The sequence below is a fragment of the Castor canadensis genome, chromosome 1 (assembly GCF_047511655.1).
Source record: "Castor canadensis chromosome 1, mCasCan1.hap1v2, whole genome shotgun sequence".
NCBI lineage: Eukaryota > Metazoa > Chordata > Mammalia > Rodentia > Castoridae > Castor > Castor canadensis.
Genome location: NC_133386.1, coordinates 9,364,282 through 9,390,014, shown reverse-complemented (window position 1 = coordinate 9,390,014; position 25,733 = coordinate 9,364,282). Strand labels below are relative to the sequence as shown.

The 25,733-nt window shown below is 49.5% G+C and overlaps 1 protein-coding gene across 10 annotated transcripts in view; it reads left to right on the top strand.

Annotated features, from left to right (window-relative positions):
• Positions 1-25,733, top strand: part of Synj2 (synaptojanin 2) — a 103,463-nt gene that overhangs the window by 15,611 nt on the left and 62,119 nt on the right. For 4 of the 10 annotated variants that reach the window (XM_074071464.1, XM_074071447.1, XM_074071521.1 and 1 more), the window contains exons 2-4: positions 8,417-8,481; positions 15,910-15,985; positions 23,016-23,286. In XM_074071464.1, the coding sequence (XP_073927565.1) occupies positions 8,417-8,481; positions 15,910-15,985; positions 23,016-23,286 (412 nt within the window). Of the gene's footprint in view, positions 1-8,416; positions 8,482-15,909; positions 15,997-23,015; positions 23,287-25,733 lie in introns of all 10 variants that reach the window. The other 6 variants (XM_074071482.1, XM_020156868.2, XM_074071525.1 and 3 more) reach the window with 3 other exon arrangements.

The following is a 25,733-nucleotide window of genomic DNA, read 5'->3' as shown; positions in this document are numbered from 1 at the left end:
TTCCACCACCTTTCAGCACTGCTGCACTGGAGACCAAACTTCTAGCACATGAACCTTTAGGGTCGAACCATATCCAAACCATAACACCAGGAAACCAGAATTGGAGAATTAAACAGATGGTGATTTCTCAAACAGAAGGGAAGAAAAGATTTCACTGAGCCTTTGAACACAGCTACCCACATGGACACGAAGTGAGAGCTCCACATTATACCGTATGTTAAAATAAATTCCAGAGATCGTTAAGAGTTAAACGTAAAGAAAAATCCAACTGTCAAAGTATTAGAAGGTAATACAGGAATTGTGTCCCAGTTGTATGGTGTGGAAAGACTTTCTAGGAAAAGCATAAAACTCAGAAGTCATAAAGGAAAAAATGGACAGATTTAAGAAATATTTTTGTTGATATATAATAAACGAAAAATGGACACTCTGAGTGCAGCTCCATGAATTTCTCCCAGTGAACACACCCAAAAGTCAGTGCACAGATGTGGAGTTGGGGTGTTGGCTGCACACTGAGATCCCTGCCTGCCCCTCACTCTCTGTCACCTTGATTGAGTTGACTATATAAAAATTTAAAGTCATACTATATCAAGATATACCATAAGTGTTATTAGAAGACAGGAATAGCTGGAAGGAAACAACAAACAACGCTTTGCAACACTGAAAGGGCCAAAGATTGATCATCACAGCATAAAAAAGAACCCTGATGGGTCACAGATCACTGAAGAAGGACAAATAGGGCAACAGAAACTGGCAAGGGTTACAATAAGTGATTCTCAAGAGGAGAAGTACAAATGACTGAAACAATGGTGCCCGTATAGCCGGCTCTGCCTGGCACCGCTGTCTGTGTGACCAGGCTGGGGTGGGTGAAGGCTGAGTCTCCCTTCTGCTGCCTGGTTGTCTTGTGGCCTCCTGTGATTCAATTCAGGCACAGAGAATGGCCCCCCAGTCACCCCACTCTCCTGGGCCTACCTACACCTGTGCCTTCAAACCTGTCTCCCTCCCCAGAGTCTCCCCCCAAGCCCCCCAGACATTTGGTTCTCCCTTGTACATGCTCCCTGGATGAGCCCTGAAGGCTTCCAGACAAGTCCTGACTGGACTTGCCCTTCAGGGAGACGTACGCTTAGGTTCTAGCCAAGACCTTGATCCCCAGCCACAGGGTGGGAGCATCAGGGCAGGACTCAGGTGTGTGGGGCCTGAGCCACAGACTGGGGGGAAGGGTGTGTCTGGAGGCAGTTAGGGGGTTACAGTGGGAGGGGGCAGGTGCTAGGTAAGGCAGCCCATCTCAAAAGACCAGGGTTAGGGAGGGCAAAGCAATGCCCCGCTCCCCAGGCATCTGGGACTTCGGGCAGCCAAAGTGCTTACTCTACAAGCGTGTACCCCCGGAACCAAAGGTTTCAGGGCAAATAGCTGGACACCCTGTCCCCCTTGCATGTGAAAGATCCCAGTTGCTCAGCCCAGTTTTTCAAACACGTTGACCTTTTGTTCCCAGGACACATGGTACACCTCAGGTACACCAGTGTCCCCAAATGATGTAATTAAGCTTCCAGAGCTGGGTTCCGGCCTGGACCAGAGGCTGCTGTTCGTTCAAGTGAGGTGTTAACTCAAAGCACAGAGAGCCTTTGGCTGGTAATTGGAGGAAGCAGTTTCCAAGTGACAGTCCCTACTGAGGTTTCTTCTGCCCTTTTGTGGAAAATGTTGTGAATATTCTCTGGTGTTGGTCAGGGCCTCTGTGAGGAACAAGTGTGTTTAGTTCAAAAGTCATGTTCCGAGAAAGAACCAAGAGAGTTACAGTGTGTGCCTCACATGCCATGGGTGGTGGGGATGTGACCAAAAGCTGGTGGTTGTTTATTCCTTTTTTCGTGGACTATGTACCGTTGTGTTCACCAGAGACCCAAGGCTCCTCCAGAGAATGGGCTGTAAATCTGGCAAGTGTCCTTGTAGTGTACCCAACACAGGTGAACACGCAGGTCTAGTTCACTCCTAATACAGCGATGCCTGAAAAAGCAATTATGGCCTGTCTTCTGGATTCAAACATGAGATAGGAATGGACTTCAGTGGATGGTCTGGCTCTTCCCTTAGCCTGCTGGAACTGTGTCCTGGCTTTAGCAACCCCATTCCCTATGGTCAGCCTCTCCTTCAAACTCTTCCTTCCCTTCCCTGTGCGCACTCCCCCAAACTGGGCCTTCTCTTGAGGCCACTGTGCCTCTGTCCATGGGCTAGAGGCAGCTGTGTGTCCTCTTCCTTCACTGCCACTCCAACCTAGGCTCCCCCATTCTCTAGGAAGAAGCACCTCCAGAAGTCATGCCCCCATGTGTGAGGAATCTCCTCTGGCCATGTGGCTCCCTCCATTCCTCACTCCTTTCCCTACTTGGTCGCCACCCTAGATGAGGCCATGTCCAGAGGATGCACCACCTCCTCTTCTGGCCTTGCACCTCTGAACTACTCATGGCCAGTTCTTTTTCTACTCACTTTACCACACAGAGCTGATCCAGGATGAACCTACCCTGGGAAGCTCAGTCTGAAGCCCCCTGCTGCCTGCCACCTTCAGTCCTCACTCCACTCCATACGCCTTACTCAGGGTCCTGCAGCCCACCAAGGCCTTGGTGCATCAGTCCTGAACCTGCCCTGTCTCTCCCATCCCACGTCCCCTCTTCCCTCCTCCTCTTGCATTCCTGTCCATGGCTGACTACTCTTTTATACACTCTCTCTAGTCTTCACCTGTCTCCTGCCTTCATTCTTGTCAGTGAACTTCCCAGCCCTTCTCCCTGCTTGGGTGTATTTGCGTTGCTCATCATGGCCAGAGAAAAACACAGGGATGCATACAGTGCTGCTTGGTAATTTTACTGCATTGTCTAGTCAGATTTCTCTTCTGGTCTCTAGGGTGACTGTCCCACATCTTCTCCAGCCCTCAGCACCTCCTTCCTCTCACCTCATGAGTTTGCTTCCTGTTTACCTGAGAAAATGAAAGTAACTGATAGCAAACTTTCACCTAGTCACTGTCTTTGAGTTGTGGGCACTCCCCTCCCTCAGTCATCTGGGACAACCTCTTGTCCCCCTCTCCTGTCCCCCCTTACCTTCTAAAATCTTGCTCCCACAGGCTACCCCATAACTAGGCCATTCCCACCACTGCACCAATAGACTGTCACACCTCATGTTAAGAAACCCTGTACCAGCAGAGTGCCAGTGGGTCATGCCTGTAATCCTAGCTACTTTGGGAGGCTGAAATTGGATCACAGTTCGAGGCCAGCCCAGGGAAAATAGTTCTCAAGATTCCATCTCCAAAATAACCGGAGCAAAATGGTCTGGACGTGTGGCTCAACTGGTAGATTGCCTGCTTTGCAAGTATGAAGCCCTGAGTTCAAACCCCAGTCCCCCCTAATAGGTAAATAAAATTTAAAAACTTTGTCTTGACCCCAGCCCCCACTTCATTTCTTCCTTCCTTCCTTCCTCTGGTCCCCCGTATGAAGGGGCATCTACATGTACTGTCTACATAGGCTGTGTTTGCTTTTCCTCCTCTTCCCCCTTGAAGCAGCTCCAGCCAGGCCCTGTCCTCACCACTCCTGTGAAACCTTTTGTCAGCCCCTGCTCCCACTGTGTCCCCCAGGTACTTCCACACGTGGGTCCTCTTCCAGCAGCATCCCACAGGTGTTCACACCTGCTTCTGAAGACATTTTCAGCCTAGGCTTCTGCTACGCTCTGTGCTCCTGGTTGGAGTCCTTCTCACTGTCTCTGTTCCTCCAGAGTCTAGGACAGGCGCATTCAGAAGCTTTGTTGAGTGGTGGGGCAGAAGTGGGGACAGGAGTGCGACTCTCCCCTTCTCTTGGAAGCCTGGCTTCTGCATCTCCTGCAGCACATGGAGGTGTGTGTGGATCGCACCACACAACTTCTAAAGGAGAGTGTGAGAGAGTGCAGAGGGAGGAGGCAGTGAAGTGGGAGGGGCCTTCCTCAGGATAGGAATCACCTGGGCAAAGAAGAGGCTTGGGGAAGAACCTTGGAACCAGTTGGACTGGTCTGTTCAGGAAGAAGTGTTGGGGATACTGGAAGGCGGCCTAGGGCAGACCCCCAGCCTCCAACCCGGGGTCGGGGTCGGGTACCTAGTGTGGTGGTAGTTGGAAGCAAATCAAAGGAATGAGACCCTGGAATCAGACCAAAGGTCCGGCCAACACACCTTAGGGGACCCCATCCCATTTCTAAAGGAAAAGTGCACGCAGTGAAATGGGCGTTTGTGTGCTTCCTCTTGCTCCCTGTTGGGTGGAGAGCCAGTGAAGAGACGGCCCTGCCCTGCCTGTGCTGGCCCTCGGGGCTGGGTCTCCCAGACTCTGCCAGATGCATGTCTGGCACTGTGCTGGGGTTTTTTTAAAGGTACAGATTGCTTTTCTGGATTCCTTCTTTTTAAGGAAAAAAGACCCCACTACAAAGACTTATTGGCCAGTCCTGTGTACTCAGGCAGGAGCCAGCCTCTGCCTTGGGCCTGGTCACCCCAGCCAGGCTGCTAGCTCTGAGCAGGGTCGGGTATGACAGTGCTGGGAAGTTCCCTGCCTCAGCTGGTACAGCTCTGGCTGCAGGAGACTAAACTTGCCTCCATTTTCTCTGGTGAGCTGTGACATTAGCACAGCTGGTGGGAGGCAGGGCATTCCCTTCCCTAATGCCCTTTTTGGCCTTGTGCCTGCTAGGCAAGTGTTCTACCACTTGAGCCACACTTCCAGCCCTTTTTGGATAGGGTCTCACATTTTTGCCCAAGCTGGCTTCAAACTTCGATCTTTGCAGTCTTTGCCTCCTGAGTCGCTAGGATTACAGGTGTGAGCCTAGACTAGCTAATTGCACCTAGACTAGCTAATGATTTTTGATGTCCCCTTCCCGAGGTTCTTTGTAGCCCGGACTTTGTGTGTGTTTGTGTCAGTACTGGGAACTCAGGGCCTCGGGCTTGCAAGTGCTCTACCACTTAAGCCACAACCCCAGTCCTTATGCTTTTAGTTTGTATTTCAGATAGGATCTTGCTAGCTTTTGCCTGAACTGACTTTGAACCATGATTCTCCTACCTCTGTCTGCAGAGTGACTGAGGTTACAGATGTGTCCTGCCTCAGCTAGCATTGGCCTGGACTTTTTGGTGAGGAACAGACAGTGGGGAGGACAGAAGAGTTTCTCAGTGGCTGACTGGCCAGTTGGCTTTTGTCTTGGGCTCAGCTTCTGTGTCAGACAGATGTTTTGATTTCCATTTTGCTTAACAACCCTGGTACAGCCTCTCTGTGCCCTGGGAAGCCATTGTCTTTCTGAAGAGCTGCCTCAGCTCCAAACAGACAACTGTTGAAGGAATAACCACCAGCCAGTCTGCCTTGAGCTCAACACTACAAGGAGACTTTGACCTTGAGCTGGACCAGTCTTAAAACCCTGAAATACAAGAAGATGGTTTCATGTCATACCCAGGAATGTGACCACAAATGGAACCTCAGTCTTGAGCCATTGACCTGCTTATTTTTCTCACCTATGGGCAGGGTTTTGCTGGTATTTCCTTATGGCAGGTTACTGTGGAAAGTGTTATTACAGAAAGAAGTGCCTGTGGTTTGTGTAACTGTGGAGCTGGACTGGTGTCTGCAGCCCAAGGAAACGGCTATTCCCACCTATGCCAGCCCTGCCCAGATGCACTAACCAGAATCCCCAGGCTACTGTGTTAATTCCCTGCTTGTGTTAATGGCCCTTGTGCAGTCTGTGATCAGAAGATCCTGGTTTTTGTGCTCCAAATGGAAAAATCCAGAAAACTGGACACCCACTGCGTGCATGGGGTGAGGTAGAATAGCTTTATTGAGAAAAGGGGAGTCACCTATTCTGCCAGGTGAGGAAAGGGAAGAAGGAGAAGAGGACATGGTGGGCACAGGTGGAGTCCGCTGGCAGAGCAAGAGTTTTAATACCTACACTATCCCATGGGAGGGCTGGTCCAGGAGGTTCCCACTCAATAATGAATAAGCAGAGAGAGGTGTGGGCAGTTTCCAGCCAGGCAACCTACATGAGCCCCAAACTTTTCCTACTTCTAGCTGCCTTACTTGGGATTCTCTTGTCCTTTGGAGCGGTGTGAGTGATGGCTTTTTCTCTTCCACTCAGCTCTGGGCCTGGAGGAGGAGACCTTCTAGGGTCTCCTCAGGTCTCTGGTGCCCCCATGGTTTATCTCCAGTCCACCTGTAGATCCTCAGTCCATGTGGTTTTGACCAGTGGCAATTAATTGTATTGTAAGACATATTGTGTTCAAATAGACAACTTTTCTTAGGTTACCAAGGAATCAGTACCACAAGTCAGTCCACAGTCACATTCTCTGGCAGAAAGGGAGTGGGTTCTGTTAATCCTGGACCCACACACATCGTGAGACTTGGCTCCTGATGCCCCTTCTTGCTGCTGTGGTCAGGTGCCTTGGTGGTTTGTCTTCCTTTTTGTCTGTCAGTGTGTCAGGTATAAGTCCTGTCCTCACTCTTGGTACCTTCAGTCTCTATGTCAGTGACCGTCCTGAAGATCTTGACCTCCTCTCCCACACTGAGTAGGTCCCTGTCTGGCCTAGCTACATCTTGTCCCTTTGTCATCTGTGTCAGACAACGGATTCTTTGTCTCCCACCTCCACCTTGTTTGTCATCCATCCCTCTGTTCTCCAATCTCTGCATCTTTGGCCTGCTGGATCCAGACCCCTTCCACAGCCTCCCTCCCCCTCCCTGGGCCCTCAGCCCTCTCTTCTCTTCACCAGGACAGAGACCAGCCCTGTATTGCGCCTGCTCCCTCCCCCACCCCCTTTTACTGGGTCCCAGCCACTTGCCAAACCTGAACCCTGGTTGACTCCTGTCCTGCATATGTGTCCTGCCTCTGGCTGGAAGTGTTGGGAGATGCCCCTCTATTATGTGGATGGATCTTATCACTGGCTCAGGATCCCTGGGTCCGGGTAAGCCCTTCAGTCAGGTTCCTGTGCTATGCCCATGTTCCCCTGTCTGCCTTCCACCCCCCCATGCTTACCTCTCACTGATGGCCTCTTTCCTCATTGTACTAAGAACACTGAAGCCATCAGAAGAGACCTGACATCAGCTCCTGCATCCTCCCCGCAACTCCTACACCATGTCTTCCTGCTCTCCACCATGGACTGCCGTGCTGAAGGCCAACCCCTGTGTTGGGTCCCATTGGCCTGCCCAAGGAGATACTCCCTTAGCCTTCCTCCACCTCCCTGCCTTGGGTTGGTTTCAACCTTTTGGACCACACAAGTGCGTGACAATGTTCATCTTAGAGAAACCTTCTGATCCCTCTCCAACAGTTTCCCTGTTTCTCTGCCCTATGCACACACATACACATCCATCCTCACGCATCCATGCACACCTGAGTGCCCTCATACTCATGTGCACACAGAGTTCCTCGGAGAACTGCTGTACTTAACTGTATCTGCTTCCTCACCCCACTCCATGCAGATTTTGCCCTCAACTTTACTGAAGCTGCTTCCCTCTTGGCACCAGTGTCTTTCTAAAGTGACCCCTTCACAGTGCTCATGTCCTGGATGTAGCAGTGGCCTCTGGCCTCTAGGCCCCACCCTCTGGGTTTTCTTACATCCTCTTGGCCACTTCTTAGTGGCTCAACGTTCCAACACCCTGCCCCAGAAGGCAGTGCCACCCTTCCACCCACAGGGCCATCCTCCAATCCCTTGGCTTTTGAACCTCCTGTTGGCTGGGGCCCTGCTGGTCTTGGCTTGTAGAGCCCTGTGCTCACATGGCTGCTTGTGGGTCAGCCGGGTAGTGCTCCACAGAGCTGTCCTCAGGTCCCCACCACCTGTGGTTCTGGACATAGGTTTGGCATCATCCTGGAACTTGTCATTTTCCTGTCCTACTTGCAGCCTGCTCATCAAGCCTTTTGGTTTTGCCTTGAATGCATCCAGATGTTTGATGAGTTGAGAAACTATGATTTAAGTTTCTTAGATGTGGTGTTAGCACTATGGTTCCATTTTTTAAAAGAGCTTCTCACTGAAGTCTGTACAGATGGAAGGATGCCTTGCCTGGGGCCTACTCAGAGTAGTGATTCTCCAGGTCTGGCCTGCGTTGCTGTCTTGGAGGGTGGTGATGAGGCAGGTTTCAGAGTCTCAAGCCCAGAGTCTGTGATTCAGTAGCCTGCGTGGAGTCCAGTCAGTTATGTTGCTAATACTTGGAGGACCACGTTTGGGGAGTGGGTAGGGACATGAGTGACACTGGGTAGGAAGGGCTGATAGCAGGTGGGGCAGGTGGTACATGGAGATGTGCGTCCACAGGCCTGATACGCTGCTTGGCTTTTCTCTGGGGAGTGGGGAGAGCTGCCTGCTTACTTGTCCAGCGTTTGCCTGCTTCCCAGAACTTCCTCTGCTACCAGCCTGTGTCTCTTGCCTGGAACATCCTTCTAATTGGTCTCCCTGCTTTTCTCCTCCCTCCAGAGTCTGTTCTCAACAGCAGCCAAAATGATCCATGGAAATCCTGCAGTGGCTGTCATCTTATGCAGGTGACATACCTTTTTATGACCTACAAGATGCTATAAAGTGTGTCACCTCATTGTTCCTCCATTCTCTCCAGGGCCATCTCTCTCTCTTTCTCTTCCTTGAAGCCTGCATTCAAATGTTGCCCTGGTAGTGAGGCTTTCTCAGACTAAAATAAGATTTCATATCCCTCCCACTATTCATTGCAGTGTGAGAAAGCCTTCAGGAAATGCAACACAAGGTATAGGAGGCAGGGATATTATATTTTGAGACTTTTAAGTAAAAGAGGGTGTGGGGTGCCGAAGTTGCAAATGGGCTGGGCAGATTATGGCCTGCAGAGGTGTGCCAAGCCTCATGCCTCACCTCTGCCCCACCTCTGCCTTGCCCACTCCCTCTTCCCCTCCCCCCCAGGCCTTGCCTCTGCTCCACCTCTGCGCATGGGGTGTTTAACACCAATGGAGGTTGGTTGCCAGTACTGGAAACTCAGCGGTGTCCCATGGTAGGTGTGCCCACCTGGTGGCTGCTGGCTACAGTTGTCCATCTATGCTTTTTGAGAGGGGTGGTACTCTCTGCCACCATGGCCCCTTTGGTGGCTTCATTCATTCCTAAGCTATCTCATGGTTGCAGACATCTGGTCTGTGATCTCCATTTTGGACAGCAGAAGGGCTTTCTTCTCCCCGTAGACCTGACTGTGAAAATACAGCTGCTTGTGGCAAGCAGCATGTAACATGATTCTGGACTGTGTGCTGGGAGGCCAGGACTCTGGGCACAGGTAGTGGGCAGTGTGAACAGCTGGGGCATTGCAGCCTAGTGTTGGGGTGCTGGGGAGAGGGTGCAGAGAAGAGAGGGAGATGAGGCAGTGAGGAAGAAGAGCAGCTCACTGGAGAGGCGTCTGCAGGAGTCCAGGCTTTACGGGGACAGGCTTGCCAAGTAAGAATATTACTAAGCGTCGGGGTCTGGGTTGTAGCCCCAAAAAGATATGTTGAATTTCTCACCCCAGAACATCAGAATTGGCCCTGTGTTATGTCCCTCAGAATGTTGGGCCTCTGTGAAAATACCTGAGAGAGATCGACCTAAAGGAAGAAAGGTTTATTTTGGCTAGTGGTTTCAGAGGTTTTAGTCCATGGTCACTTGGCATGATTGCTTTTTGGCCTGTGGGGAGGCAGAACATGATGGCCAAAGTGTGTGGCAGAGGAAGTTGCTTACCTCACAGCAGCCAGGAAGCAAAGAGAGAATGGAAGGGGCTAGGGTCCCAATATACCCTTCAAGGAGACACCCCTAATGACCCACTTCCTCCAACAAGGCCCTACCTTCTGAAGTCCCACCACTCCCAACAGCACCATTAGCTGGGGACCATGCCCTAAACACACAAGCTTTTGGGGGTATTAAGATGCAAATCAGGCATGGTGGTACACACCTGTATTCTCAGCACTTGGGAGGCAGAGGCAAGAAGATCGCAAGTTCTAGGCCAGCCTGGGCTACATAATGAGTTAAGGCTATCTTGAGCTACAGTGCAGGACTTTGTCTCATCACCCATTCACCCCCAGCCGAAAACAACAAGATACAAACCATAACAGGACCATTTTTGGAAATAGAGAGGTTGCAACTGTGATGTGAGATGAAGTCCTGTTAGAAGAGTGTGCCCCAATCCAGTTGGGCAGCCATTATGAGAATACAGCCATGGGAAGACAGAGGGACACACAAGGAGGAGGCAGGCATGTGACCATGGAGGCAGAGTGGAAGTGCTGAAGCTGCGAATGAAGAAACACCAAGGATTGCCAGCAGCAGCCACCACACGCTGGAAGAGGCAGGAGGGACCCTCCCCTTTCCTGCACACACCTTGGTCTCAGACTCCTGGCTTGGGACCAGTGAAAGAATACATACTTATTTCAAGCCTGCCAGGTTGTTTGGAGTTAGTCTGTTTATGAGGGGAAAACAGTGCTTCACACTTGATCATCACACTCACAAAGGTTAGGCCTGTTTGTGTTATCACATAGTGTAAGTCAGTGATGGGGCTGTTTTTATTAGGTAGTCAATAATTGACAGGAATAGAGTGGGAAAAGTGGCCCTGTTGAGTTTTGTTGATTTGTTTTTAAAGTATGAAGGTGAAAGGCTTGTGTTTGTTTAATTGTCCTGGTGGGGGTAGGGGGAGATGTTTGCTGCTGTCTGTGATCCTGCACTGTCAGGGGTGAGTCACTTTCCCACCTCTGGAGTGTGAACTGGGCCCCATCACTTTGTTTAGCAGTTTCCTGCCATTTTGCTTTATTTGCTCAGTTTTATTGGCGTAGCCAATGAATGCACAAAGACTTCTTTGTTTTATGGTGAACAAGGCGAAAAGCAGATAACCCTGGGGGTCTGTGTGAAGGCTGCCTACTGCTGCTCGGGGGAAACAGATGTTGCTGGTATGAGAGTTATTTTCTTGCATTTGTCTGCACTTCTAAGAGAGGGCCTGGGCCCTGCCCCTCCTGGAACTGGGGCGGCTATGGACGATTATGTGGCCCACAGGAAGGGCCCTGGCTTCTACTAGGCAGGGATTCCACAGCCTTAGAGCAGGGCCAGGTCTCTCTCCCAGGAGGGCTCCCAAGGCACATGACATTGTCCCAGTTTAATAGCGAGCTTGTCATTGACTCTGGCTGGCCAGGGACTCTGCATCTTGTGGGAGCGGACACCGAAGGCTGCGTCCTTGCCATTCATGAGTCTTCAGGCAGTGGGGGAGGACTGTGTCCCTCTGTGGGTCTCACAGAGACCCAGCCTGTGTGTGTGGCACCTGACACAGCAAAGGGGATTCTGTGGAGGGGCTTAGGTCAAAGACCTTGACGTAGGGTGTGATCCTAGACTGTCTGGGCGGTCCAGTGTACTTGCAAGGGTCTTTTTTTAAAAATTTTTATTGTTTTATTATTCATATGTGCATACAAGGATTGGTTCATTTCTCCCCACTGCCCCCACCCCCTCCCTTACCACCCACTCCGCCCCCTCCCTCTCCCCCCCCTCAATACCCAGCAGAAACTATTTTGCCCTTATTTCTAATTTTGTTGTAGAGAGAGTATAAGCAATAATAGGAAGGAACAAGTGTTTTTGCTGGTTGAGATAAGGATAGCTATACAGGGCATTGACTCACATTGATTTCCTGTGCGTGGGTGTTACCTTCTAGGTTAATTCTTTTTGATCTGACCTTTTCTCTAGTTCCTGGTCCCCTTTTCCTATTGGCCTCAGTTGCTTTAAGGTATCTGCTTTAGTTTCTCTGCGTTAAGGGCAACAAATGCTAGCTAATTTTTTAGGTGTCTTACCTATCCTCACCCCTCCCTTGTGTGCTCTCGCTTTTATCATGTGCTCATAGTCCAATCCCATTGTTGTGTTTGCCCTTGATCTAATGTCCGCATATGAGGGAGAACATCCGATTTTTGGTCTTTTGGGCCAGGCTAACCTCACTCAGAATGATGTTCTCCAATTCTATCCATTTACCAGCAAATGATAACATTTCGTTCTTCATGGCTGCATAAAATTCCTTGTGTGTAGATACCACATTTTCTTAATCCATTTGTCAGTAGTGGGGCATCTTGGCTGTTTCCATAACTTTGCAAGGGTCTTTAAAAGATGGAAGAGAGAGGCAGGAGAGGGTGAGATCATGAGGTATGAAGATAGAGGCAGAGGTCAGTGCTTCTGTGACTGAACTGGAAGAGGTTGGAAGGCGCCAAGAGCCAAGGAAAGCACAGCCCATAGGTGCTGGAAGAAAGGGAATGGATTTTGTCCTGCAGCCTCCAGAGGGAGTACAGTCTCACTGACACCTTCACCTTAGCACAGGGACTCCCATGGCAGGATTGTGACCTGTAGCCTTGTAGGATCTTACATTTGTGTTGTTTCAAACAGTGGCGTAGTAATTTGTTACAGCAGTGGTAGGAGACCTCTCCCAGGTAGGGAGGGATAGGCTGAGAAAAAAGGTGGGGCTGTGGCTTCCCAGGCCTCTTCTGAGACCCTAAGCCCATAGTTACTTTGTTTGTTGCCAATAAAGTATGCTTAGTCGTCAGGGGCTTTGGCTGCTCAAGAGGTCTGTGATTTCCTTTGTCGTCTTTATGCTACTTTGCCCTCTCCTGCAAACAAATAAACAAAAACCCAATTAAGTTTTGGGGAAAAATTAATTCCTTAAGCTGGTTCTTAACCTTTTTGTAGGTACTAGCCTCTTCGAGGTCCTGTTGAAAATTGGATCCTGGCTCCATAAAAATATATAAAAAATTTGCATACAATTTTAGAGATTGCATAGATTTCTCAAAGCTGCCCTTTGGTGCTTGGGAGGCTACTAAGGACTTCCTCTGACGCCCAGATAAGAGCCCTGGTGCTAAGTTAATTCCCACTCAGGCGGAATGGCTGCTCTCCTAGCAGGGTTTCCAGTGGGCTTTACCATATCTTTCTTCATTGGAGCCTCATTATTTGCTAACTCACCTATTCTCTGAAATTTGTTGTAACCCCAAGATCAACACTAATGGTGTTATTGAGGTCATTTGTGCACATGGACAGTGTGGTGAAAATTTCTGTTTCCCAATGTGCATGTTCCCAGCTAAGGTAGACCAGGGTGACACTCTGCCTTCTTGTCTCATACTGTGAGCAAGGGTCCTTGTCAAGATTTACTTAGAGCCACAGTTTTTGTGAGTTTTTTTTTTTAATTTTACTTTTTAAAATAGCCCCCAGCATAGTGCTGAAGTGCTGTCTGACATTTCTAAGTGCAAGAAGGCGATGGCTGTGCCTTGTCTTCCTAAAGGAAAAATGCTTGTGTTCGATAAGCTTTATTTTTGTTGGAGTTATTGTCTAGGATTCACAGGAACCTAACTCTGTACTTCCCCAGGAGCAGGGTGGTGACTTTGTACAAGGGAACCATGAATAATGGGGCCTAAGGGCAAATGCAAGTTGTTGGTCTCTCCCTGCCTTGCTGGAAATCTGCCTTTCTCTTTATACTATATCCTAGCTACAGTCCTGCCTGGGGGGGTTGAGGGCTGTCTCGGCTTTATGATTTGCCCTGCCAGCTGCCACCCATGTCTGTGCCCCAGCCTGGACAGACACATTGTGTTTGGCGGGGGATGGCAGGTCCTATTGTGAGACCCACGGGTATCCGTCTACCACCTTCAGGAACAGCGAGAGGAGAAAGAGGAAGGCCCATGATGGCTGCGGAACAGGTGGCTCTGAGGCTGCCAGCCCAGCTGGGGGCTGAAGATGGGACAAAGAGGACCCTGAGACTGACTGGGATCTGTGGTCTGATAAGTACAGGTGCTCTGAGGGGGCAGTTGAGAAGGGCAGGAAATCAAGTATCCTGGAAAAATGTGGGGCAGTGGATCTTTTGAGTTTGGGGTGTCAGAACATGTGTCAGCCAAAACTTAGTCCCACCCCCTAAAGTGCTTGTTAATGCTTTCCACCCTGCCTGTTGTGAGTGGACATCTGCAGAGACAGCAGGGGCCAGGTCGTTCCCAGAGCGGCTGCTCTCAGGGCTGGGTGCAAGGATCTGTTGTTTGCTGCCGTTTTGTTAGCGGCACAGTATAGTCTGTGATCAGAAAACTTCCAAATTCTTTGTGTCCCACTGGGAAGACTCCATGGCAGGACATGTGGGTGTAGATGGAATTCATTAAAAGTTAGGGAAGAGAAATACAAAAGTGAGCATGGTGAGCACAGGTGGAATCTGGAGACAGAGAGCGTGCTTCTCTTCTCCAGGTGCTTTAAAAACCTATGCTGACCTAGAAGAAGGAACCAGGAACCAGGAGATTCCCATCCAATAATCAATGAGTGTGGAGAGGCATGTTCCGCAGATGAGGGCCGTCCCTGAGCCAGAGTGTGGGCAATCTGAAATGCAGTATTAAGTCATATATTTTCTATGAGTCCTGAACTCTCCCTACTTGTAGCCTGCCTCAATTTTTCTTTTTAACATTTCCCTCTGGGACCTTCATTCCTAGTTGAAATTCCTGAGCTCTGGGAGTGGGGACCCCTTTCCTGGTGCTTGTAGGGGACTGAGGATGCAGAGGTAACTCCATCCTGGGCCCCTGGGCCCCTCAAGGGCTCTGGGCATAGAATTGGAGGTCTGATGCTGTTGGATGGGAAAAGGCCCATCCTTATTTTCATACCTCCTAACTAAAATTTAGCACTTCCTTCAGTTAGAGAAGTAGGCAACAAATCCACATCTCTAACCTTGTCATCAGTAGAAATTATAGACATTTTCATGTCACCTGAAACCTTCAAACAGCATCGATTCCCTTCACTAGTTTGAAGTTATGGTAGTTGATAGACATACCCCACTAGATTTTGTTATTTAAGATGCTAATTATGAGGCACATGAATTACTATAATATTGCATTAGAAATATTTTGATAACTAGGTTTCAGTAGGATTAGTATCCTTTGTCATCTTATTTATTTTGTTGTCACTGATTTTTTAATAATAGCTTTATTGAGATACAATTCAAGTACCATACAACTTATCCACCAAAGTGTGTGATGCCTTTTCTTTTTTTTAGTATATTTACAGGGTTGTGCAACCATTAACATACTCTAATTTTAGAATATTTTCATTCCCCTTAAAAGAGACCCTGTAGTCATTAGCAATATCACTGCATTCCCCCTTTCTCCACTTTCAGCCTCTGGCAACCACGAATCTACATTCTGCCTGTTCTGGACATTTCATGTAAATGACATACTCATAAGGTCTTCTGTGATTAGCTTCCTTCATGTTTTTACAGTTCATCCATGTTTCTATTTTGTTTGATGCATCTATTCTGAGAAGGGTCCCATTGGCCTGCCCTGCCTTGGAATCACCAGACGGTCCCATGGCATCCTGAAGAAGGTCAAGGTCCCCTGCTTCTAATGGGCCTCCCCATCTATTTTGCTCTTTTTTGCTTATAAACCAGGCTGTACCTTTGGTGTGGGCATTGTTGATTACTACTAACGACCTAGTGACCCAGTGGGCAAGGCTTGCAACTTGCCTTGGGACTTCTGGCCCTAGCCCTGGGTCATCCAAGGCATGCTGGCCCTTCTGCACGGATGTCCCCCGGGTAGAAGCAGTTTCTTGGGGAATTTCAGGATGAGTCCTGCCATGGCTGACGCTAAAGAAGGAAAGGCTTCACACACGGATAACGGTGCTCATCCTGTTTCTGAGCATGTGCAGTGGGATGCCAGGGGACAGGCCAGCCCAAGTGTTTGTTTTCTGCTCCCTGTTGGAAGCCGGAACCCCAGCACTGCCAGCCCCCTGGGGCTTACCCACCTTTCCCAGCCCTCAGGAAGCCATCGGAACTTCCGAGAACAAGCTGGTGGTGGGAAGGTCTAAATCCTTGCAGCTCTGTGTTTCTCCACACGGGGTTTGTGGGCTGAGCTATTGTCTGTGCGTTTCCTTTCTCACGTGGGTGGGAGCCAGATTGGCAAGCACGGTGTGAATGAAGGGGCGGGAGCTTGCTGATGTCTTAGCTGATGTGCTTTCTCCCCTAGCTCCAGAAGAGAAGGAAGTCATTAAAGGACAGTACGGAAAGCTCACCGATGCATACGGCTGCCTGGGAGAGCTCAGGTTAGAATCGGGTGAGTAGCCATCACCCCCACTGCCTAGTGTGTCCCTTGGGTTGGTTTGGGGAGGCTGCAGAATTAGGTATTCTGTGTTGACCACTTTCGTCTCTAAAGATCTTTATATCTCTCAGTGTGCTCCTCCAGCGGGGAAAGGGGTCCAGATGATGGTAGCCTGGCTGTCACCTATATGGTGTGGAGGAAGATGTAGCTTCTGGCCCTGGGTGCCAGGGACCTGCATCATTTGCCCTCCAGAATTAAGTTTTTCCAGTCTGATCTGAAGTATCTGCCCTGGTGTTTGGTTGTTTCCAAGGGATCTGTGCTTCTAAGGTGAACCTGGTGGGTGGCTAAGGACGAGAGACCAGGTCAGACACTAGAGCATCACTGGGCTCCTGGGTATACCTGAGGGAGGAGGGGCTGGACTAGGGCTTGGTCACCAGAAGAGAAAAGCTGTTGAGGAGTGTGGGAGGGAGGGAAAGGAAAGGAAACTGCCTCCAAACAAGTGGTCTGACGGAAGGAGAGGGAGACGTGGGCGTCCCTACTTGCTCTGAGCCTAAAGGGCCCTGCCAGTGGCAGCCACTTCTGCATCACCTCTGCAGCTACTGGGCTTCAGATCCCAGGATCTTCTGTTCTGCAGCTACCCTTTCCTTCCTCCTCCCTCAGGCACACCTATTTGATTTCTCCCTTCACCCCACACCCACCATCAGAGACCCCAAAGTGGAGATTCCCGGTGGCCTCCAGGACCAAGCATGGGTCACATTCCTGATGGGAATGGCTATGAGTTGTACAAATTCAGGCTTTGGGGGGCTTTCCCAGAGCCACACTCGTGACACTTCTCTGCATCACACATGTCCTCCGTTGGCAGAGACTGCGAGTTTGGAAGTTGACAATACAACACTGATAATTGGCCATGACTTTTCTGAGTCTTTTCTGTCATGATGAGAATATGCATCGTGCATCCCTAAACATTTCTGTCATGCATGAGCTATGATGATTACATTAATCATACCCAAATAGGAAATGTTTAGGGAAAACAGTACTTGTGCTGGGCACCAGTGGCTCATGCCTGTAATCCTTGTTACTCAGGAGGCAGAGATCAGAAAGACTGTGGTTCAAAGCCAGTGTGAGCAAATAGTTCTCGAGACCCTATCTCAAAAATAACCTTCACAACAAAAGGGCTGGTGGAGTGGTTCAAGATGTAGGTCCTGTGTTCACGCCCCAGTACCACAAAAACAACAAACAAAACAAAAACAGTACTCGTGTGACAGAATGCACTTATTAAATGTCTGGTTTGTGCCAAGGGATAGACATAGGTTAACTTCTAAAAATAAAGTCATGCAGTAATCCCTGTTTGTCCCTGTTTTCAGTAAAGAAAACAGGCTCAGAAGGTTCACGTAATTTGCCTAAAGAGGGGAACTGGGCTAGGACTCAAACCTCCATCTACCTGCCTCTGAACACTTGCTTTTTCCATGAGAAGGAGCTGCCTGCCAAGGGTGTGGGCAGGCTTTGCCCTCTGCAGTATCTTTCTGAGATTACAAGGATTCCCTGTGATGAGGTGAGGATGCTGGCTAACAGCGATTTACACTTTGTCTGTGTCAGGTTTGGTTGAAAGGATTTTAACTTATTAACTCAGTGGGGACAATGGGCACCATTGCTGATCTGCTTGGCACACACAAAAAGGAAGCCCCAGACACTTCTGTACTGCACTCCTCCTGTCCCAGACCCTTTTCTTCAGGTGTAACATCCAGGTACTTGAGATGGCTTACAGTCAAATCTTACAGTTGTAGTTGACACATGTAGTTTTGGAACATGAGTGAATGATTCACTTTACATCTGACAGGGATGTGGATTTAGGGAAGTACAGTGACTGCAGCAAGTTCATGTCATTCTCCATTGATAGCCTAGGTTTTAAAGCTGTACCTTGTGCCTCCAGGAGCTGTTCCATCACCAGGCTGTTTGCCTTTCTGTAAGGGGCAGGCATCTGGTTTCCAAGGACAGGAAGAGTAGCACCTTCCGATTCCATGGGACTGTGATTTTCTGGACTGTGATCTAAGATCAGCTATATAGTGTTGATCCTGAACAACAGGGTGCAGCCCCCAAAGAAATCCCATCAGAGTGAGTCAGTGTCTCTGCAGGGTCTGCAGTGCAAGGTAGGCAGTGTGACCCTAGTTGGCCTGGCCAGGCCCTCCTCCATTCCTCAGATGTGTCCCTACCCCTTCCCCCAAAGGGCATGGACACAGCCCCCTGTGGGCCAGGCCAGCCCAGCCAAGCAGGGTGCATGCCAGGTGTGGAGGTTTCCATGTGTTGAGGCCGTCAGCACCCAGTCCTATTTCTGATGACTCCTCAGACCCAGGCCAAGCGTCAGAGCCCGCTTTCAAGGTGGGCTAGAAGTCTCTGGATGTGGGGAGGATAAGTGTGATTTTCCAAAGGTCATGGTTACTTGGCCTATTTTCAGTGCATTCTAGAAAGTGCCCTGGGGTATCTGAAGGAAGAGACAACTAGGCATTTGGGCCAATTCTTTCAAACCCCTTTGGTTATGTTGAAGAGTGTTTGGCTCTAAAATTTTTTTCTTTCCTCCTGGAAGTCCCCAATCTAGACTGGGATCTACTTCCTTTTGTGTTTTTCGCATGTTGGGTATGTTGGATGGTGTGGAGAAAAATTCCAAGTTACAATTGACCTGGGATGACCATCCACTTTGTGAGTGGGCCTCCCTATTGATATTTTAGATTCTTTGGAAAGAAAGAGGCCCCCCTCAGGCTCTCAATGTGGGACAAGTTGTTAAATTCTAAACCACCTAAAGGAGAACAGACTTTTGAGTAGAAATTAAGAAACATGCACCAAAAGGAATAGGGCTTCCTAGTGTATCCATGGTACAGAGCATAGAAAGTGAGTGAAACAGAAAAGAATTTATCCCAATGATTGTAGGGATTTAACTCCTCTTGAACCTGAACTCCTAAGACTATTCTGTTTCCTAGCCTCAAGAGAATATTCAAATATAGTCTGTAATAAATTGTGTTTCCAGGAGTTGTGTAGTGCACATTCTATGAGGCTGTATATAATAGCCCAATACCTTCTCCACCAGACAGACCTCCTGGCTCTGTTCTTTCTTCATGACTAACTGACCTTTTGTTCATTTAGCCTCTCTAGGGCTGTTTTTTCTATCTGTAAAACCAGGGAAACAGCCTCATTTCTGCTCCACACAGTCTTAAGAGCTCTTCATGAGGGGATGAACTGATAGCCCTGAAAACTATGGGGTACTTCTCAAACTCCAGGCAGGCTGGCCATGGAAGTTCATTAGGGTGTCACCTGTGGACAGTACATTTCTGGGGAGGATCCTGTACTCTCTTTGCACCTCAGAAACTCTACTTTCCCCCTCCTCTATCTCTGGCATAGCCAGAGTGAGGAAGGGACTTTGGGAGGACAAGGCAGGAGGTCAGAGGCCAGGCTGGTGGCTTCAGGTTGTCACTCCACATGGGCTGACAGAAGGCTGGTTTCTGTGAGTGGTTAACTCAGGAGGAGATTTCTCTGCTTAGGAAAGTTTGAGTCTTTAGTCTATTGAGATACAGGGTGTGCCTTATTTAGTATCCAGTATTGAAATGGACTGGCCTTTGTCAGCCTTAGAATAATTTATTTTACTACTCATTCCCAAGGGTGTGCCAGTTAAATATTTGACAGCCAGCTCTGAGGGCAGGGGCTCTGATATGCAGTGTTTGCTGATTTTCATGGTGTAATTGTGCCAGCCAGTCTCCTCTGTGGGCTTGGGAACAGATGTGCACCATGGACTCTCACAGGCTGGGTGAGCTGGACCCCAGCACAGCACTGAATTGTTGCCACTCTGTGTTTCTCAAAGGAAGGGGGAGAGGGACTGGAGACCGTGCTTTGTGGGATTGTTAGAAGAAGGTACTCTCTCAAGTACTTAGAGACCACCTTGTGCATCTCCTCTGAGGCCCAGAGAAAGTGAGCAACTTATCTAAGAACCCACTGGCCATTGGAGGGGTATAGAGCCCAGGTCTTCTGAGTTTGATATTTCTCTTGCTGTAAGATTCTCTCTGGCTTCAAGCCCCTGGGCTCATCCTGTACTAACCATGCCTGAGACTCTCCCCAGGCCTGGTTTGCGTCTTGGTGTCAGAAAATTGATCCTACCTCATAAGAGCAAAGCCCAGGTCCTGTGCACAGAGTGAGCCTTCAGAGGGGCCTCACATACCTGGGGCAGGTGAACCCCACAGACCTTGCTTTGTTCCCCAAGACATGGACAGGTGGGCAGAGGCCAGCAACTCCCAGCAGTCTGCAGCTGGGTTTGACCCAGGATGTTTCTTTACAATCTAGTGGAGTGCAGACGAGGCTGTTGAACAAGGTCATGTAGGAAGGGGTTACACCTGTATGGAAGAAGAGGATGCTTGACCCTTGCTGGGTCAAGCAGGGCTAGGTGAGCCATTCTTGGAGAGGCCTTGGTCCTGAGCTCAGAGCTGTGTTCCTCTGTGGCCACACATACTGTCTAAAGTGCACAACTCCCAGACCCTCAAGCCTTTCCTTTAATGGATCTGCCCAGTAACGTGCCCATGGTGGAGGGCAGGTTTCCCATCCTGTCTGTCCCACCCGCAGTCCTCCTTCCATGTTCCATCCAGAACATTAACAAGTTCCTTGCTTGGGAGTGGCAACCTCTAGGTGCCAAACAGAGCCACAGTGTTGTCAGCCACATCAGGGACTGTGTACCAAGTCTGTTTGCAAAGCAGGGGCTGGATACTTGTCTGCTCAGAAAACTGAAGGACTTAATTGGGGATCTGCTGTCAGCATTAGCAGTGACTTTGTTAATAGGTCACCAAAATTTTTTTTTAGTGCTAATTACAAAGGACTTTGAAGAATTGTGGCATTTCTGTATTGAAAATGTGAACAAGGTTGTATAGTGTTTACGTGTACACAAATGAAAGACAGAGTTAGAAATGGCACAGAATCTTTCATTCCATCCATTAACAGTGTTCTCTCAATATTTACTTGCCTCTTGATGAGATGCCTTCAAAACACATTTTTACATTTTATATTGAATATTTGCAAAGTGCTTTTTTTACATTGTACTGTTTATATTGCTTGACCAATTGGGTATTAAAAATAAGTACAACAATTAACTAGAAGAAAGTTTTCTTAAAATGGCTATGTAGTGTGATGGAGTAATTATAGAAAACCTAGAAGTTCAAAATATGCTACCATAGGGTAAAAGTCTGGGGCAGGTAGGATGACTAGAGATTCCACCTGCAGTGGACGAACGTGTTTGTGTGGTTCTTAAGTACATGATGGTGCAAGTCCAATCACTGTGCATCCTGTAGGATACTGGGACAGAGACTGCGGCACTTTTATTCCTTCCTGCCAGTATGTCAAATATGCTGAAAAATTTATTTTTTTAAACTAAGGATGAAAACTGTGGTGTGTTTTAAAGTGAACGAGGAGTGCTGACTTGGGCTGCTTGGGCTGCCATAGCAAAGTTCTCTAGACAGGACCTGTTGTTTGTAAACACCAGGAGTTTATTTCTCACAGCCTTTGAGGTTGTAAGTTCAAGGTTAAGGTGGCAACAGGTTTGTGTCTGGCTGGCAAGAGCTCATTTCCTGGTTCACAGATGGCAACTTTGCTCTGGGAGGGATTGGGCCTCTTTAATGAGGGGCTTATCCGATGCTGAGGGCCCCATTGTCCTATTCCCATTGAGGGTGAGGACTTCAGCATGTGAATATAGGGGTGACACACCGAGCCCTTTTGGAGAGTACAGCAAGCCATGCTAATTGAACACTACTGGACTTAAGAGTGTGGGCTTAAAGTGAACCCCACATTTTAGCTCAGTTCCGGCACAGACAAGCATTGTGTCTGGATGGTGACTCAGCTCCCCTGGGAACACTACTGGTGTGTGCCTGGTGATGGTGGCCCTGCAAGAGCAGCCTTTCTAGACAGGTTGTCTCTGCCGCCTGCCAGGAAAGAAGAGCATTGCTGTGGAGCCAGAGTTGGCTTGAGCCACTTGCCCGGGTGCTAGAAAGTGGATTTGGATCCCAGCTCCCTTGTGCTGTCACCATGGGCAGGCTACTTGACTTCCATGTGCCTCTGTTTCCCTCCTTATAAAATGGGCTGATGGCTGTGCTGCTTTGGGTTGCTGGGAGGGCTAAGGCAATGCTTATGAAGCACCTGGTGTGGGAAGCACTGTTCCAGGTGTTGGTTATATTTAAGCACCTGACTCTGTGTATTCCCTCCCAGCCTCTTGCACAGCCAAATCCCCTGTGCATGCAGCACCTTTCCTTCCTCTCATTCGCTTTTAGAGCCTCCCATGCCTGCAGGACAACCTTCCCAGCCTCCTCCAGGCTCTGGCCTGTGCTGGAGATGCTGGCTGTCTTCACAGCACCCGGGACTCAGCCCATGCAGAGGCTCTGAGGGAAGAGGGAGGGGGCTAGAAATCCACTTCCTGGCTTGGGTGAAGGGATAAAAGGCAAAAATTACCCATGTCTCATCTTGAGCCTAGGCCATGGGGCTGTCCTGTGGTCACACTAGGGGACTTTGCTGAACATCAGTTTCCTGGCACTTAGGCCCATCAGATCAGGCAGGTGGGTGCTGGGAAATGCTGCTCCCAGAATCCATCCACCCACTCATGGGGAGGAACAGAGCAGGAGGGTCTTGAGAGGGGTTCCCATTTCAGTCCTAGGGATCAAGGAGGGTCATGGGAGGCATTCCAACAACAGCTGATAGGTATGAACACTGGGACTGAGGCATGGCAGTGACTGGCAGGTTAATAGGGAGGGTGGATCAAGGTCTTTGGGTATAGATAGGGAAGAGGGCTGGGTTCTTGGGTCACAAGAACCCCGAGGGACTGATAAAACAGAGGTTGTTGTTCCCACCCCAGACAGCTGGGCTTGGCCCAGAACCCGAGCTTCTAATGAACTGTAGTAGCTGGGCATGGACACCCAGAGAGGCACTGTCCTAGGGTTAGGTGACGAGGGTTCCTTTAGGACTGGGACACCACAAGTGAGCGATGAGCTTTCAGCTCTCTTGTCTGATTTCCCTTCCAGGTGGTGCCTCCCTGAGTTTCTTGGTGTTGGTGACAGGCTGCACATCAGTGGGCAGAATTCCAGATGCAGAAATCTACAAAATCACGGCTATTGAGTTCTACCCTCTGCAGGAAGAGGCCAAGGAGGAGGACCGCCTGCTCGCCCTGAGGAAGATCCTCAGCTCAGGGGTGTTTTATTTTGCGTGGCCCAATGACGGCTCCTGCTTTGACCTGACTGTCCGGGTGCAGAAGCAGAATGATGATAGCTCTGAGTGGGGAACCTCCTTCTTCTGGTGAGGGCCCAGGTTGCACAGAGGGTGGGCTCTGGGTGGCACCTGCACCCTTGACCTCCACCTTGCATCAGCCCAGGATTCTGGGTCATCTCTGGAGGGTTGAGCTCCATGCCCACTGTCTGCATAATGAGAAGAAAAGTAACCCCGAAACCCCACCCTGAAGGCTTGGGGAAAGTGTTCACCTGCAAGTGCTTCCTGTGTCCCAGGCACTAGCACAGTGCCTCTTCCTGAATAAGCTCTTTGTGGCATCTCAGCAGCCCTGGTTATCTGCCATGTCCAAATATTACCACTGACATTTATGAGGCTCTTATGTTCCAGGAGCGTTCTAAGCTCTGTGTGGGATAGGGTCTGTTGCCCCATTTTTCCATAGAGAGACTGAGGCATGAACAGTGAGGGGAGTTTTCCCAAACTCCACATACCTGGGAAGTGGTGGAGGCAGGATTTGAACCCAGGAGTTCTGGCTATACACTCAAGCTGGTAATCACAAAGCTAAACCAGCCCTCTGCGTGGAGAAATGGAGCAGCTTGCCTGAGGTGACTTGTAGGAATGTGAGCAGAGAAGCCTGGCTAAGTTTCTGGATGTGTAGGATCATTTGGCCTTCACTCCACGTAAGGATATAGCTGAGCGGACAACCTGTAAATATGTCAGTTGTCTATGGTCTGTAACATGGTTACCCTCAGCCTCCCCCAGGGGTGGGAGAAGCAGGCACAGTGATGGGATCCCACAGCCTTGTGGGAAACCATGCTTGGAATCCCAGCATCCCCTGAGGCCTACTCCAGCCCTTCCTTGGCTTCTCCTGGCTTCGCCCTCAGGGACTGGCTGAAGTTTCCAGGGCCAGGTGAGAGTTCTGTCCTATGAGCTTCAACTTCTGCTCTAGCTCATTAAGTCCTGGCCTCTGTTGAGAAAGCAACCCTTGCTGTGTCCTCACCTGCATCCCCACCCCGAATCCTCTTGGGTCCTCTGCTGTGGTTGAGTTTTGTTTTGCTTTTGTTTTTTTTTTTTTAGTTAAGGTGCTCAGACTTCAAAACACATGCAGAATCCCTAGGGTCTCATTAAGATGCAGGTGCATTTCCAACCAGCTGCCCCCTGGGCTGCAGATCACATGCTGAGTAGCAGATGCCAAATGTGGCATTTCTTCAAACCGCAGCTTCCATGTTGTGAAGGTCAGCGTGTGTCCCTCAAGGCCGCTGGGCCCAGAGGCCACTTTAACGTAGGGGTGTGGATGAACAGAGGCTGAAGCCTGCAGAAGCCAGGAAATTCCTTGAAAGCAGCAGGGGACCCTGGAGTGTCTGGATTGTCCCACTTTTTTTTTTTTTAGTTATCGAGGTTTTGAACTCAGGACTTCACACTAGCTAGGCAGGCTCTCTATAGCTTGAGCCACGCCTCCAGCCCCTTTTGCTCTAGTTATTATTTTTGACATAAAGGCTCGCTTTTTGCCAGGCCAGCCTGGGCTTCAATCCTTTTATTTTACTGTTTTATGCTTCCTGCCCACTCTTGGTTGAGATGGGGTCTCCAGCCTCAAACCATGAACCTCCCGATCTCAGCCTCCCAAGTAGCTTGGATTATAGGTATAAGCCACTGGTGCCAGATACCTTGGCACTTTAATAACTCCCTTCCTAGATGCTAGCTCTGTGACTGTAGATGTGAGGGACACAGAGCCAGGAAGATAAAGAGGTGACTTAGTGGAGTTGAGAGGGGATTGGGGAAACCCATGGTTTACTTTTTGAAGTGGACACAAACTAGATTTGGAGTTGGGGAGGAAGAGGGATCTGTGGAGAGCCCCGAGCAGCTTGGCTGGTCTCCAGGGTGTTGTATATGGACTCAGGGTAGAGCCCATGAAATTGACTGCAGCCGAGTCACCAGGCAGAGTGGCCACAGCTTGATGGCCCAAACCCACTGTTGTGGTGCAGTGTCTGAGGCCTGGAGAGCCACGCAGGAGTCAGATGGCATCCACATTGCATGCAACTAGTGAGCAAGAGAGAGAGGACCATGGCAAGGTTGTCTTTCCAGCTGGTCTCCATCACACTGAATTGCTTCCAGTACACTGAAATCCTGGCAGGAAGCAGCTCCTTTTTGCTCCATAGATTTGGGACTCCTCCTGGAGTGTGAATTGTCCTCTCCAGAGGGTCAGGCAAGTCTCCAACAAATTGGCAGAAGCTCCTTCTCCTGCCTCCTGGTGCCAGGGGCCACAGCTGAGTGACTGGCAGACTGGACCCTGGAGGTGTGACCTCGATGCCGTGGTGGATTTAATGTATTTGTTATGAAAGTGGTTTGTCATCTGAGGTTACAGAGTGACTCAAAAGACAGATCCTGTTTCAAGGAAGTCACCTTCTTAGTCATTTTTCAAGCAGAGGAGCTCAGTGGGGCAGATGTGGGCTGGGCTCCCTCAGGGTAAAAGTGGCCATGGTCACAGTCCAGGAGGCCAGCCAGAGAGTAGGGGCCTTGGA